Source organism: Platichthys flesus, chromosome 12 (assembly GCF_949316205.1).
Source record: "Platichthys flesus chromosome 12, fPlaFle2.1, whole genome shotgun sequence".
NCBI lineage: Eukaryota > Metazoa > Chordata > Actinopteri > Pleuronectiformes > Pleuronectidae > Platichthys > Platichthys flesus.
The window spans coordinates 17,970,814-17,986,267 of record NC_084956.1 but is presented as its reverse complement, the minus strand read 5'-3'; the positions used below and the strand labels follow the sequence as shown (position 1 = coordinate 17,986,267).

The 15,454-nt window shown below is 42.6% G+C and overlaps 2 protein-coding genes across 2 annotated transcripts; one reads left to right on the top strand and one right to left on the bottom strand.

The window, feature by feature from the left end:
- Window positions 1-268: 268 nt before the first annotated feature.
- ttl (tubulin tyrosine ligase) lies at window positions 269-7,502 on the bottom strand. Its single transcript, XM_062401226.1, has 7 exons — window positions 6,756-7,502; window positions 6,467-6,545; window positions 6,124-6,356; window positions 5,774-5,909; window positions 5,410-5,679; window positions 4,037-4,180; window positions 269-3,305 (listed from the first exon to the last, which is right to left on the bottom strand). Exons 1-7 carry the CDS (start codon window positions 6,952-6,954, stop codon window positions 3,107-3,109), a joined length of 1,260 nt encoding a protein of 419 aa, XP_062257210.1. The 5' UTR covers window positions 6,955-7,502; the 3' UTR covers window positions 269-3,106.
- Window positions 7,503-8,056: 554 nt separating this feature from the next.
- fignl1 (fidgetin-like 1) lies at window positions 8,057-11,683 on the top strand. The gene is made up of 2 exons (XM_062401791.1): window positions 8,057-8,371; window positions 9,428-11,683. Exon 2 carries the CDS (start codon window positions 9,445-9,447, stop codon window positions 11,389-11,391), a length of 1,947 nt encoding a protein of 648 aa, XP_062257775.1. The 5' UTR covers window positions 8,057-8,371; window positions 9,428-9,444; the 3' UTR covers window positions 11,392-11,683.
- The last annotated feature ends 3,771 nt before the right edge of the window (window positions 11,684-15,454 follow it).

Below are 15,454 nucleotides of genomic sequence, written 5' to 3'. Positions count from 1 at the left end.
CTGCCACCTTGTGGAGATAGTGTTTTATTTACTATCGAGTTCTCAAGGAAGTTTTTTGTAGTATAAATAAATAAATAAATATATAAACATGCACAAAATGAATTGTAACTTTTTAGAGACACACCTGACACAACTTATGTTGAAATGGGTTGTTTCCTTCCAAACCAAAGGCCTTACCATTAGGCATTATATGTTTCCTGTGTACAGCTGTCTACTACAGATGTTTCTTTACTCAAGTCAAGTCAGAAAGATGACAGTAGTTTCATGATACTTTTTTTTATTTTTATTGTAGCAGTATTGTTTCTGATAGACAAATGTTCATGCAAGATTCTGAATAAAACATTACTGAACAGAAGCACAAAACACGTCGCCCTGAATATGAGACTTGCTTTCCGATCCCGTTGGCCAGTCGATGTGATGACGTTCAGATTAAAGTAAGTAAAAAACATTTTACAACTGGAATTTGATCTTTGGTAAAGATGAGGAAAAAAAAGACATAGAAATGACATCATTGAATCCAAAACAGGTTGAATAATGAACAAAGCAAATTCATTTCAGTACAAACAAATGAAGGTGCATTTCAATGTTGGAGGTTCATCGTTTTGTTTTTTGTTTTTTTTTAATGAATAATCAATATTCCCTCTAAGGCACCCGTCCCTTTGATGGAAAGAAATTTCCCAACAAACTGAATTTAAATAATACTGAGAGTTTGCTTTTGGATTTCAAAATCCACTATCAAACCCTTGTAACGTAATAAACAACATAATCATGCCCTACAAAACAATTTTTGACTTACATCATCTTTCCAAACATCTTTTCAGCTACAGCAGAAATCAGAAACTGATTCACCAGACTCTATCCTTAGTTTCTGGGATTCATTTTACAACAAAGTTGTATTATGTCAGTGTAGCCCGCCCAAGACAATCCCATTTTTCTGACCTACAAACCACTCACATATCCTTCATTCTTCAGCGTTCTCTAGTAAACACAAATACAAGGAGATTAAAAACATGAATAAATGCTGTGACGGTGTCCCTTAACTTATGTTACTCATATAGTGTGGGAAACAAAGCCTCACACGTCTGAACTGAGGTTAAAACAGAGGAGCAGCAGGGTTTCTAACATTATGAGAGAACTACTAACATGTTTTGAATCTAAAATGAGCTCCCTGCAAACACAACAAAAATCAACCACCCAGCATGCAGCTGTTCATTCTGAATGGAAACACACTCCTATCCTCTGCGGACCAGGAAGGAAAAACTACTTAAACATTAGGGAGTAAAGAAACTTAGGCAGTTCCATCTCATGTCTCAGCTATTCACAAAGAGTGAAAATAAAAGAGCTCAAACATTGTTGTGACCCCATGAAATATAAATCAACTTACAAATTTAATTTAAACAAAAATAAACATACAAATTTCATCAAATTAACCAAATTGTTGGGTTTCCATTTGGTCTCCATCAGCTCCCTTATAAACCAATGTTTACTTGTTTTATTTCATGGGGTTTTACACTAATTCTAATCATCAACAACAAACGTTGGACAATCTATTCTACTTCCATTTCAACAATTAAAAAGAACATAATCCACAAAGTTATGGACAACACTTTACATTTACACTCTTATCTGTTCTAAAGTAGAACACAGATATAAGGGCAGCTCTTTACAAACTGGGGGCAAACGGTTCTGTTTATGAGGATGCGTTCTACCACATGCGTTCACACGAACATGCTCTCTTCAAATGACAAATCAAAGTGTCTTCAGCTTAACTAAACACTGACTGCCCCACTTAAAGAATGGCTCTGGTTTCGGAAGTAAATTTCCCATATTATATTTTCTGAATTGACGTTTCAGAGATCACATATGAAAAAAAAAAAGTCTGGAGCCAGGCCAACCAGCTACAAGATGGATCATGACCATAAAACAGTGGATTCACAGCTGAAGAAATATTGGGAAAAAGGCAAAAGGTACAGGACTGTGTACAGAATTATTTTTAAGAGCAAAGGAACTACACATCCCACAAACCATTGCGAATGATCCCTTTCCAACGACTTCCATCAGGTTTGTTCTTCAATTCAACCTTATTGTTGATATAGTATTGCAATATATTGTAGTTTGTGTCTTGTGTGTACGTTGACAGTGTTTCAGATAGTATATAGTGTAGTAACATTGTGTAGTGATGCTAAACAATACGAATGTACCGACGTGACATCTGAAAACTAATGGGAACATCACTGTTGAACTCTATTAAGGGAGTCGTTTTCATGGAGAGGTCAGAGGTCAGGGAGCTTGCTGTAAACTTGGGCGTTTGAGCAAAGGGACGATCTCCCTGATCACTAATGCCACCATCCTGCCCTCCGTGTAAATACTATTTAGTGTCCACATTGCGAAGTCAGAGGAAAGATGTATAACCTTGACTGGTTCGCTCATCAGACTTATTTGGACTTACTTAGAAGGGAGTCATAGGTTTGCTTAGAGCGGTCCCTGTGGCTAGTTAGCATTCCTCAGATCAAAAAATAGACTCAAATTAAAACGATTAAAACAAATAAAAAATGTGTGTCTGATGAGAAAATAACAAGTTCACCAAGATCTCTTATCAGGGAATCTTATTTATGCTTACTCATGTGGACGGATCATGACTGCATTGACTGCAACAGTGCAAATGCTTATAGAACAAGTACAAGTCACGGTAACAGAGCAAGCTAACTGGCAGTCTTTTTAAGGGAGCATGGCTGGAAATGTAAGGCACTAGTCTCACTTGGCATCATCTCTACATCCCTCAGAGCTCCATTCATCTTCCCAGGGAGAAAACTGGCGGCGGCGGGACTGAGATGGAAGGCCATCTCGTCCTCGCTCAGAAACTCCCACACCTTCATCAGCATCCGCACGTTTATGATATGCATAACGAGGAGCGCAGAGATTAATTCTGCAGTTCAGTGATTTCCATGAAAAGAGAGACTCCCTCTCAACCTCGCCTGACTTGCCTGGGGAACTGGGGAGTGGGAGGTTTGAATAAAGGCCCTGCTCGCTGGCGTGTGCTACATCTCCTCTATGGGCGAGGACAGAGCATGGGGAAGTTTCTAGTTTGGAGGAGACAAGTGTGAGCTTACAGGCGAGTGAAAGGGCCGACGTGAAGAGGGGCCCTCAGTTTAGGAGAGGAACAGGAGTTGGTGGTGAACATGGAGGATGGAGAGGAGGAATAAGGAGAGGTGGAGGCAGAGGGGGAGTCGCTGCTGCTGTTCAGGGTGAAGACACTGGAAATGGCCACATCCACAATGCCTTGACATAGCTCTGAATATAGTTTCCTGCAGGAGGAGAGAAGAGGAGAAGTAAAAATATGTTCACTTGTGAGACTGATTTAATGAATTTAAGTTGAATCAGTGTTGTACTTTGAAACAATAAAAACATTTTCAGACATTTACATATATCCTCATCACAACAACCACGGGTCTGACCTGCCGCACATTCACAATGAATCACCCTTATTTTTACTCTTCAGTTCCCATATGTTAATTTGTTTGTGGCCACTGATCACCACATAATATCGGGAAAAAATGAATCGTGTCCCTGCTACGCTGCTTTCTCTCTTGTTCATATCGCTCGCGCCAACACAACTCTGCAACAGACATATCTGTAAAATGATTTACGTTTCATTTGCATTTGGAGGAAGTAAGTGATATCTGATCACAAGCCACAGGAAATCCCTGCAGGATGTGTTTTAATGCCAGGTATGAACAGACAAACATAACTGTGTCCTCTTGTGATTGGATCTCTCAGGGCAGATGTTAATACCAGGTGTGAACAGGGGGAAGAGAGCAGAGAATGTTGCAACTAATATTCAAAGCTTGGTTTTCCCCATATTGTAAATAGAAGGCAAAACTGTCCTGGAGGAACAGAAGCGGCAGAATACACTAAAATAACTAGAACTACACTATTTCTTAAAGGAGAAAAACTGTGTATATCACAAACAAATCGACTGAGCTGCAGAAAAAGAAAGAATATGTTCAGCATGAATGATCAGCTGAATGTTACTGACTGTGCACAGGCTGGAGCTCCGTTGATCTCAATGAGCCACACTTTGAAGCTCTCGTCCACCATGAAATCGAATCCAAAGAGCTGGAAGCTCTGGTAGGACAGGTGCTTGGTGCTGATCGACGGCTCAATACATGAAAGACAGCCCCTGTGAGACCAGACGACAGAATCATGACCAACCAAACATCTCAGGCATCAGTGAATCACACATCTTGACTGTTAGAAAGAAAAATGTACATAAGGCATCCCAGCATGCACTGTTGCAGAGGAATTATCTTTGCTAACATCATTATCTCTGTTATTGCGCTCCTACTGCTGTTATTGTAATCTGCACTATGTTCTACAGTTTTCCACTATTGTTCACGTTTCCACACTGTTAAATGATGAATTAATACGAGTGATTGCATTGCAGGTGAGGCTGTGTTCACAACTGTAGAGACGCAACTCTGATGAATATATTTCACCAATGACTCATATGTAAAAATGCCTCTCCTAGCTACATCGTCGGTTTTCACTGTCATTGCCATTTGGTCCAATATTAAATACTGCATGTGGAATTAAACCAGGACAACAGCATGTTAAACTTCAGATCCAGTGACCTCTGCAGTGATTTGTAAAGAACGCAGCAGCAGCAAGTGCACTTTAAACTGAGCTTCTCAGTAAACAGCAGTGGATTCTAAGAACTAAAGCATCTAGAGATTTAGTAGCTCTAACGTTTATAAAACACATGTCGGATACAGAGAGATTTATTATCACTTATAATACCATTAACAAGACTCAGAGTCTGCCGCCATGGTAACGGCTCTTAGAGTGTGCACTGCAGTAAAGCCAGATGCTGACATGTTCACAATGATGAAGCCAGTAGGCTTTGTTGATGCTTATGTTTATCAGGTAAAAGTCACAAAGTACAGCTAAGGAATGACATTTGTTCTGCAGGTAAAACGTCATAAACCAAGCAAATAGGGCAAAGTTAAATTTAAGTCACTAAAGTCATTAGAATTAATCCAGCAGAGATATTAAGCTACAATGTCAAACTCATATATATATATATATATATATATATATATATATAATAGATATTCATTGCAATACCACTTTTAGTGTTTCGACCAAAACGAAGGATGGATGACGTACTGATATTACCATCACTAGAGTCATGCAGCTAACATGTTTTAATATACCTGTACTTGCCTGAAGGTGAATTGTAAAAGGTAAAGCATCTGTCAAACTAATAACTATTGATATTTATATCTTGGCCACATCTCCCCAGGAAAATAAAATACAATCTCAAGGGACTTCCAGGTTTAATTAAGGTTAGGACAGTTTTGACTTGACAAGGTTCAGTAGTAGATTGAGTAGTAGAACAGCAGGACCTACTTTATGATCTGCTTGATCTGAGGTAATATGCTCGTCTCCAGGGCGACATTGTGAGTGTTCAGCATGTACATCCTGAACTCGTCAAAGAACATCTCGTTCCCCTCCTCATACCGGCCGTAGTTCTGGGAGTGCTCCTTCTGGATGCAGTGGTTGGTCAGGTGGCTGGTCATGTCCTGGAGGTCAGAGTCGTTGTAGGGCTCTGAGGAAGTCCGCAGCACACCCTCCCGGTACAAATAGATGTTATACTGATGGTCCACTAGCACCCAGCTCCTGACAAACGCACACAACACAAACCAAACGAGCTTCACTTACAAGGTTTGGACCAAATAACACAATCTGTGTGGGTTAAACCCTACACACTTACCTTATGTCAAATTTCCGATGTCCCGGCTCCAGAAGTAAAGGATTCTCCAGGTACTTCTGAATGACATGAACCTGACCCTGATTATCGATGTACTCCAGCAGCTGATTAGCATCATGAGATATCAAAATCCCAGCCCCTGTTGGAATGAGTATGAATAAGTCATGGCATCTACAACATCATAAGTTTGAAACTGTACATAATATGTGCAGTATATCACATAAAAGAGGGTTAATTGAGGAGAAAGTGTTGCCTTTAGGAGTTCAGAAAGATTATATTAACCTAAAATATAATCTAAGAAGACACTTAAGGTAAAATGTCTGTCATAAAGGCTCATTTGTTACAGATTTTACCTTTAGCTCCAGCAGAAGACTTTGCTATCCACGCTGTTCCCTCCCCACTGTCCTTTTTAGAGTGATAAGAGGCCAAGAAAACCTCTCGCTCATCTGTTTTAGGATTGCTCTTCAGATGGCTCATGCCATTTGTGGCTGGAGCCACCGGGGTCTTGAGGTTAGTGGGATAGATGATGTAGGATTCTGGGAACCAGTTACCGGAGTCGGACAGCTCCGGGCTGGTCTTTATCAGCCTGGCGGCAGAGAAGGGAGATGGTCAGCTAATGTAATCCCCTTTAAATGATTGACTCATAAGTGCATTAGTAATGTAAATGATGGAGAGACAAGAAAACAAGGTACACACTTGACCAAGGACGCCTTTCTGCAAAGCTTGTCTGCTCCTCTGTAGTAGTTGACCAGCTGCACCAGTCCTGGTTCATGACCTGTAAAAGCCAAGTGAGGCCATTTTGACATTCATTTCAGAGAAGTCACATGTGACCACCGCTGCGCATCTCAACAAAAAGACGATCTTTGCACAGGATGTTGTTGTAATGAGCATACTTGCACAGTCACAGCAGCCATAGACATGCAATAACATGCACAAACTTCTGTCTGTTGCTAACATAGGACAACTGCAAAAGTAACATGATTACCTAGACGTCCGTAGGGAAGCCTGTTCCGTTCACCCAGTATCAAGTTGAATCTGGGGTTGTCTCTTTTCAGCCTCTTCCATTGTCCAGTTGAGAGCAGGATTTTGGAAACTTCAGCATAAACGGTGCTGTTTTCGTCACGAGTGACAAAGGTGTACACGGGGGAATTCATGACGCCACACTGACTGCGAGGTCTTATCATTTACACAGAGAAAGCGTGACTGGGCCAATGGCTGAGCTGTCCGGCTAGTTGAGAGGCCGCCTGGTGAGCACCGCAGCGCAGAGCCTGGTCCGGGTTATCTCTTCTCTCCGGGCCATGACGAGGAGGAGGATGAGTCGGTCAGATCCAGTCCACACATCCTGGTTAACTCACAACTAAGCAGTTTGAGGCTAACACGCATTTGCATTAGCAGCGTGAGAGGGAGAGCAGTGTCATGGCGGTCAGCAGACACAGTTTATCCAGTGCCACCTCCAGACAAGGGTGTGTCTGATGCTGCTGTGACCGGCTCCTGGGGCTGGTCCCGTCTGGGTTCATCTATGCCCTGTCTCCGCTTGAGGCTCGGCTAACGGGCTGCGACCACTGTGCACAACAAACAGACTTCCGGGATCCCTCCTTAAAGGCCAATGAGAAAAGATAATCAACGTCAACGCAAATGTAAACAAACGCTATATTTAACTACATAACATCACAAACGCAGTACAATTTCCTCTGGCTGCGCGTGCTTCATTCTCTGAAGCTTAGCGGCTGTCATCTACTGTCGACGGAACTAACATGAAGATGCTTCTGGTTATTGTAGTTTACACTGGTACACTGACGCGACGAGTAGCTGTTAAACAACTGTTTTTGACTTTCAGGATGAGGAAATAACTCAACTTTGAATACAATTAATGTTCCAGTCTGATTATTTAAAAAACAATTCTACATTACGGTTTCGTTGTCTGCCTTATTCAAACATTTTGTACTACATTTCCCATAATGCAACGTGAAGGGGCGGCTATAGTCGCTTAATTTGTTTAGCGAGTTGTGACCACACGATGGCGGCCTAGACCTCACTACAAATACGCAGCGAGGATCCGAGTGGTGTGGCAACTGCAACAGAGAGAAATAGTTTTAAATTCAACACAGGATCTTTTTAAACGTCGGCAAGACTCTCATTTGTTGTCTAAGTAAATATTAACAATGGGGAGTTTCACGTGGACAATAAAGCAGCACACTAACACATTAACTGACAGGGGCGGGTCTCTGGGCGAACCTGGAGGATAAATGGAGCACTCCCTTGTTGTTACACGACATGGTTCCCCTTCCGCTATTTTGGATTAAGTTTGTTCATTTTGTTCTTTGTTTGCCTCATATTAATTCTCGAGTTGGTGGTTCTTCCTTAAGTAAGGAGACAGACATGTCGGTTGTTCGTTTAGTAAGAGACAGACAGAGACCCTTTAAAGTTTGAGAACAACGAAATGGGACGGGACAGGAAGTCGTACTGCTGAGGAAGAAACAGGAGGCGGGAACTGCTAAACTGTAGGGCTGCTGTGTTAACGTAATACGAGTTGTGTTCGCAGTGCAGCGTCCATTTATTCCTCTTTTTAAAATCGGGGAAGTTAAGAAGATATCATCAATAGTAAGTGACGTGCCTCCTCCCTGGCCCTGTTTGCGTTGTGAGGCATTAAACAGATGGAAGTGGGACCTGTTTATCACAACATGTGACAGTGCTATATTGATCCCACAGTATAACCAATGATAGTCTGTCGATGAAGGACACTGCTTTGTGAACTTTGTGCAGCGGCTCATCTTCACATCATCTCATTCATACACACCAGGGCTGTGCAGTTCTAAATCTGCCTGTTTTCAATGGGCTGTTCTCTTGTCCTGTGTTAAAGAGCTGCAGCTATTTGTCAGTAGTTATTCCTCCTCAAACAGTTGTACAATATACTGTCACTTTGTAGTGTTTTTGTACTGGAGATTGTGTGAGATTTTTACCAACAGTCTTTGGCACAGAGTGAAGTTATTAATCTTTGATTTCACAGCCAATATTTGTCATAAAATTAAACTGAATTTTCTTTGTTACTCTTCTCTTGTGTGGCTTTTAAAGGAGTTTGTTTGATGAATCTTCAGTACCAAGTTCACAACTTTCTAAAATATACGCTCTGTAATTGAGTCGATCTGATTGGGTAAAATAAAATTAAAAAAATGATTAGAACGACCTTTCATTGAGTTTGACTCATTTGCTGACAACTGCTGTGGTTTATCTCAGGCCGTTGAAGAAGACATGGTCAACTTGGTCCACAGTCTGAAGGCACACTGCCACGCCCACACTGACTGTGACAAAATGCTGGTGGCCTGTTTATTACATTTGTTTTGATATTGAATGGACAGCATGTCTAAATCACACAAAACTGGGCACTGCACTTTGTCTGAACATAAAACAATAGACACTCCAAGTGTGAACTGTGAAGCTGATAAGATGAACTGTTTGTGAGATATGAGCTCGAAGTTCTAACAGACAGACGTTTGTGGTATTAGTAGTTAGTTTCAGATTAATAGTTATACAGTCTTCTAAGAATGTAATATTTTAAGACAGAACTTTTGTGTGCGTGTGGGTCAAGGGTGATTGTGTGTCTTGGCTTTTACTAAGGTCATGCATTTTTAATAACTCTTGTCCCCTTTCCTTCACCAGGTTGGAGCAGGCCAGGCATGAGTGGCGCACACCTGGACGAATGGCAGAGGAGGTCCTTTGACATTTCATCTGGCAACTGTACACCTGAACAGACGGCAGATGCCTACCGGGCCCACATCCTCTCCATTCAGTATGCATGGGCAAGCTCCCAGCTCTCACAGGCCGGCATGGCCAGCATGCTCAGGACCTACTCCGAGCGCTATGCTGCGGTGCTGGACTCGGATGACCCCCGCACGGGGCTCAACAACTACGCAGAGAGCGCACTGCATCTGGCCCGCAGTCAGAGGAACCACAGCGACAAATGGGAGTCGTCCCTGACCATGGAGAGTGTGCTGGAACTGCCCTGCGTGCAAAAGATGATACTGGCACAGACAGGGGGAGGAGGAGGAGGCTCCCTTGTGGAACCAGCAGATGTTAACATATCTGTGGGACCAGAGAGCAGAGGCAGCTCCCTGTCAACTCCCTTTACTGCAGTCAGGTCAGACGCTGCATTATTGAAACCCATAGGGCCACCACAGTCTAAAACGGAGGTTAACAGTGGCAATAATCCTGCGAATATTCATGCAGAGAGGCAAAGAGGCTCTGAGGGAATTGCAGCTAATCCAAACTCGTCCTCTCGACCCTCAGCTCGACCACAATCTGTGTTTAGTTGTTCTTCTTCAGTTCTTCCACAGGGAAGCCCTGGCCGTGCAGGTAGCACACAAAACTTCCAGTCCTCCTTCGTCTCTACCTCAAATCCATCTAAGCGGAAGAATTTTTACAACCCAGATGGAGGGGACGTTGGCAGGGGCTCACATGGAGGTCAAGCAGCCGCTGACCCGAGACCTGGGGGCAACTTCAAAACGGCTCGCGAGCAGTTTATCGTTGACAAACAGAAGAAAAATTCCCATCAGCCCCAGAGAGGCCCGGCCCCTGGGATGGCAGCAGCTGTGAAAAAATCTCTGGGTGCTAACAGGCCTCGAGGTACATTTTCGAAATTTGTGTCACCCATTCCACGACAGGAGGGGGAGGGGGGGGGGGAGAGCCGTAACACCAATACGGAGCCTCAGATCGTGGACGAGAGTCTGAAAAACTTTGAGCCAAAGATAATCGAGCTGATCATGAGTGAGATCATGGACCATGGGCCTCCTGTGTCCTGGGATGACATCGCAGGTCTGGAGTTTGCCAAGACCACCATAAAGGAGATAGTGGTCTGGCCCATGATGCGACCTGACATCTTTACTGGCCTCAGGGGTCCGCCAAAAGGCATCCTGTTGTTCGGGCCCCCGGGAACAGGAAAAACTCTGATAGGAAAATGTATCGCATGTCAATCAGGTGCCACATTCTTCAGCATCAGCGCCTCATCGCTCACATCAAAGTGGGTTGGTGAAGGAGAAAAAATGGTGCGGGCCTTGTTTGCCATCGCCCGCTGTCACCAGCCGGCTGTCATTTTTATTGATGAAATTGACTCGCTGCTGTCCCAGCGAACAGACGGGGAACACGACTCATCACGCAGGATAAAGACAGAGTTCTTGGTTCAGCTGGATGGAGCAGCCACAGCAGCGGAGGACCGCATCCTAGTGGTGGGCGCCACCAATCGGCCTCAGGAGATAGACGAGGCGGCCCGGCGGCGCCTGTCAAAGAGGTTATACATCCCCCTGCCTGAAGCAACCGCCCGATGGCAGATCGTCACCAACCTCATGGCCCAGGAGAGGAACCAGCTGATAGAGCCGGAGCTGAACAGCGTGGTGACAGGTACTGAGGGCTTCTCCGGGGCTGACATGACTCAGCTGTGTCGAGAGGCGGCGCTGGGGCCCATCCGAAGCATCCAGCTCAGCGACATCGCCACCATCACCGCAGACCAAGTGCGACCGATCCTCTACTGTGATTTCCAGGAGGCTCTGAAGACGGTTCGACCCAGTGTCTCATCAAAAGACTTGGAGCTGTATGAAGAGTGGAACAAGACTTTTGGATGTGGCCGTTAAAACATTTGACCCCCCCATCCTGTTTGTCCTCTACCTCTGTTTTGAACTGGGATGAGAGAAAGTTTCAGCTCTGTAAAATATTAAAGCAGCTAAAAAAAGTTATGCTATGCATGTAAACAACATGAAGGGGGTGGATGCAATTTCTGAAACTTGTTTTTATGCATATTCTTTGCTCTGAACCTCGATGTAAGCATTAGGCACCATGTTGTTTACATAAACTGTGTTCTAAAAAAGACGGGAACTCTGTTTATACAGTCAGCATGCTTTTTCTAATAAAAAGGTTTAACATTCAGCAGTTGGTATATATTCTAAGAGACATGTTCACCAATATCACTTATGTTAAGACTTCACTTTTGTCTTATTTATTTCAGTTTTAATAAATAGAGTTTTCAAATTTGTTGTATTTACTTGAATAAAATAGAGTAAAATTTCACAAAGTCATGAAGTTTGTTCTGTCTCAGGGTTTAAACAGAATGAAGTAGAGCCTGACTGATATATAGGTTGATGTGAGCTTTTCACAGTCATAAAGGTATCTGTGTTTGCTGATATCCGCTGATATGAAAACTTATTTTACAGAATTAACTATGCAGAAAAAAGTTTAAACTATCAATATCAGAAAAATTAACTCCCCAATATCAGTATTGGCATCAGCCCCCAGAAGTCCAAATCAGTCTCTTCCCACTTCATCCTTCTCCCTCTGAATCCACAAGGGGCAGTGTGGCCACAGTTTTATTTGCACATTTTGCCTCAGGTCTCATTGTGCTGAAATGTCCCCTGAGGCGGGGTGTGCTAATCCTGTCCGTGGAAGTTGGGCAACACACAGAAAGTATCCTGGGTGTCATGTTTACAGAAACCTGTAATGCCCTGCCTCCCTTCCTGGTAGAGATAAGACAGCAGTGGACCCAACAGGAAAATCTGTTAGAGCAACACTTCCCATGTTTGAGAAATCGTGTGACTGCCATTATTTTAGTACCTATTCTGATCCACAGGGTGTATTGTGCAGAAGCAGAAATGGGGAGCTGTCCAGGTCAGTTTGGAACTCTCTCTGCAGAAACTTATCCTGTGGTCAAGTGAAAGTTCTTGGTTCTTGATTGATGCTACTGATGAAGAGGACCATTATAGATTGCGCAAACATGAAATGAAACTCATGTAAATTTTATGAAAATAATGTTTAAAAATCTGGAAGACCATGAAAAAAGTCTTTCATTTATTTTTCATCTTTTTGTCAAGTCCCTAATAAATAATTCAGATTTGTGTGGTTGGCCTCTGTATTGAAACTTTGTTGAGTTAGCCAGCATTGAAAGCATCCCCCCACCCCCCCACTTCCCCTCCTTTCTACCCCCAGTGGACGTCTCCGAACGTGGGGACTCCTCACAGCTGGACTGGGACATATGCACAGAATTCCTCTGGTGCTGGCGGGATCCATAGAGTCCACAGAGTAATGGCTGAAGACTGAGCCATATGGTGGGAGCTTGTAGCACAATTTGACTGTGGCTGTGCAGCAGCGGATACATCTGGGGCTGTGTGGTGGCAAAGGGACACACTTTACACAGCGCCTTCATAGAAAACAGATAAATAGATGTCTGCTGCCTGTGTTCTTGTTATCTTACATCTGAAACACTGACATTTGAAAAAGAAGTATTGATAAGTAAAACAAGTACTTGATTCACTTTGCTTTCGATATATTGAGGTAATCAGGTTTACACAGTGGTGGATTAATCATTCAGAATAAATATCCATAAATCAATAATATGTATGAATCGTTATAACTATCTATAAAAAAATATATAGAAAATTCAAACCCTGATTTTACTTAATTTAATGGGCCACATTTCTTCATCAATAAACATTCAATACGTTTCCATTCTGTAATAACGTCTTTTAGGATTTTCATATTGCCTTCACATATGCAGTGGCAAATCCTGTGGCTTTTTTATTTTATTAGGGCAATGTTGTGTTCAACAAGTGATTAGATTGTGTTTGTAATTTATACTGACTTATTACAACAACATGAGACTGCCGTGTGAATGGATTCATCAGCTGCTGCTTCAAACTTCTCCAAACAAACTGTAACTGAAATCCTAAGAACTGTAGCTTTAAAGTAGGGAGTCAAACAAACTTATTTTGGTGGAAATGGTCCCTTTGAGCGTTACACCATTTTGTATTATATTATCAGGGTTTGACTTGGCTGGTCAAGGTAAGGCTAATTCTATATAAGCCAGGGTACAGTTATCTGTATATGTGAGGTTCACAAGGTAAATGTGAGATCATTGATGAGTAATACAAAAGGTAAAAAAAAACACCACACAAGTTTTTTAATTTAAATTGTATTTATTTTCTTTGAAAAAAAACAACGACTGTGGCACAGGGGGCGGAGCAGGTCGTCCACCAACCAGAAGGTCGGAGGGTCAGTCCCTGGTTCCTCTATCCTCAAATACTGACCCCCACATTGACCCTGACGGCTGTGCCGTCAGGGTCAATGTGGGGGTCAGTAAGAAAGTAAAAAGAAAAAGAAAGTGCTGCACATAGATTCACTGTGTGGTTGTGTGTGAATAGATTAATAGCTAAACTGTACTATGAAGAGTTTTATGGTTATCAAGAAAAACACAATACAATGTAAGTACAGACCATTATTTACATCTTTAGGGCCTTTATTTTCTTTTGAAATTTACACCAAATTAGTATTTAGAAGGGATGTTGCTGTTTGATTGAACTGCTATTAATCCACAGCAATCTGAAACATGAGGATTGACAGTAAGCTAACTACATACTGTTAAACAAAGCATTCAAACGTATCTTTTAATTCACCACCTTTATCAGGAAAGCTGAGCCCATGTTGAGTCAACACTGGTACAGAGACCATATTATCAAAGTGGATGTTAAATATTCTGCCATTATCATTAAAGTAAAAAAGAATGGTCAACATCTTGTTGGATCCCGTTGACATTACATTTGGATATGGTTGAGTCGGATACTCGTGTAAGTCAGCTGCCTCAGAAGCAGAAGTGAGATCTGGGATCCTGGCAGGGCCAGAGCTGGTTGGCCACATTATCCCTCTCATGCAAATGCCCTCCCTCTGCATGTCAGGCCCCAGTCAAGCATGGGGGGACACAGCGCTGGCCACAGCTGCTTCCCGTTTCTGCTAAATCACACAGCAGCCATCTGGACGGGGCCGTCGCAACACAATGATGGCGAGCGCCTACATCGGCCCTGGGCTTCTGCTCCAGTGGCTGATCCTCTCCGTCCCAGCTCTCTGCTGCTGCTGCTCCTCAGAGGACCAGCCGCACTCTTCAGGTCCTGGACACATCTCAGCATGCTATTGTGTGTGTGTGTGCGTGTGTGTGTGTGTGTGTGTGTGGGGGGGGGGGGTATTCACTCTCAAACTCACCTTTTTGTGTGCGTGTCTCTTGTGTGTTTGTCCAAACACACAGAGACAGAGTTCTGTGCAGAGAGTTCTGTGCAGACAGTTCCAACTGTGGTGTGTATTCTATCTGATGTCCATCCTATGAAAACATTAATATATTTCTAATTAGAAATAACTAAATTTTTGTTCTGATAACTCTAAGTTCTTCCCTATGTATACGTGTTTTATGTATGTATGTCGGTTAAGTGTTTAAACTACTGGATGACCTAAATTTCCCACGGGTTTAATAAAATATCCATCTATCTATCTATCTATCTATCTAACCACACACACAGCAATTATACAGTGTGTAGGGAGGTGTTTTCTCATTCATTCCCCTCTAACTGTAAATTTTCTATCAGTATGGTCAGTGTTGTTTCTTTCTATACACAGATGCCAGTCATTCCCTCTGTCTTGCAATCCCTTGACAGGCAGACTGAGCTGCATGTTGAATGACATCCAACCTTAATTATTTTAGAAGGTTCGAAAGGGTGAGATAAAATCTCCATATGTCTAAAGAAGAAAAAAAATAAAACAGTAAAAGTCAAATAAACTTTTCCTTCAGTCATGGTCTACTTAAGAAAACGATCCTATCAAAAACACATTTGCCGATATCTGTTTATATTTACAATATAGTCATAATGACCCATATACAGTTAA

Coding starts and splice junctions, on each gene's coding strand:
- ttl (XM_062401226.1), bottom strand. CDS start 6,954: ATGATAAGACCTCGCAGTCAGTGTGGCGTCATGAATTCCCCCGTGTAC. Junction 6,357..6,466: donor AGAAAGGCGTCCTTGGTCAA/GTGTGTACCTTG, acceptor CTCTGCCGCCAG/GCTGATAAAGACCAGCCCGG. Junction 5,910..6,123: donor GTCTTCTGCTGGAGCTAAAG/GTAAAATCTGTA, acceptor TCATTCCAACAG/GGGCTGGGATTTTGATATCT.
- fignl1 (XM_062401791.1), top strand. CDS start 9,445: ATGAGTGGCGCACACCTGGACGAATGGCAGAGGAGGTCCTTTGACATT.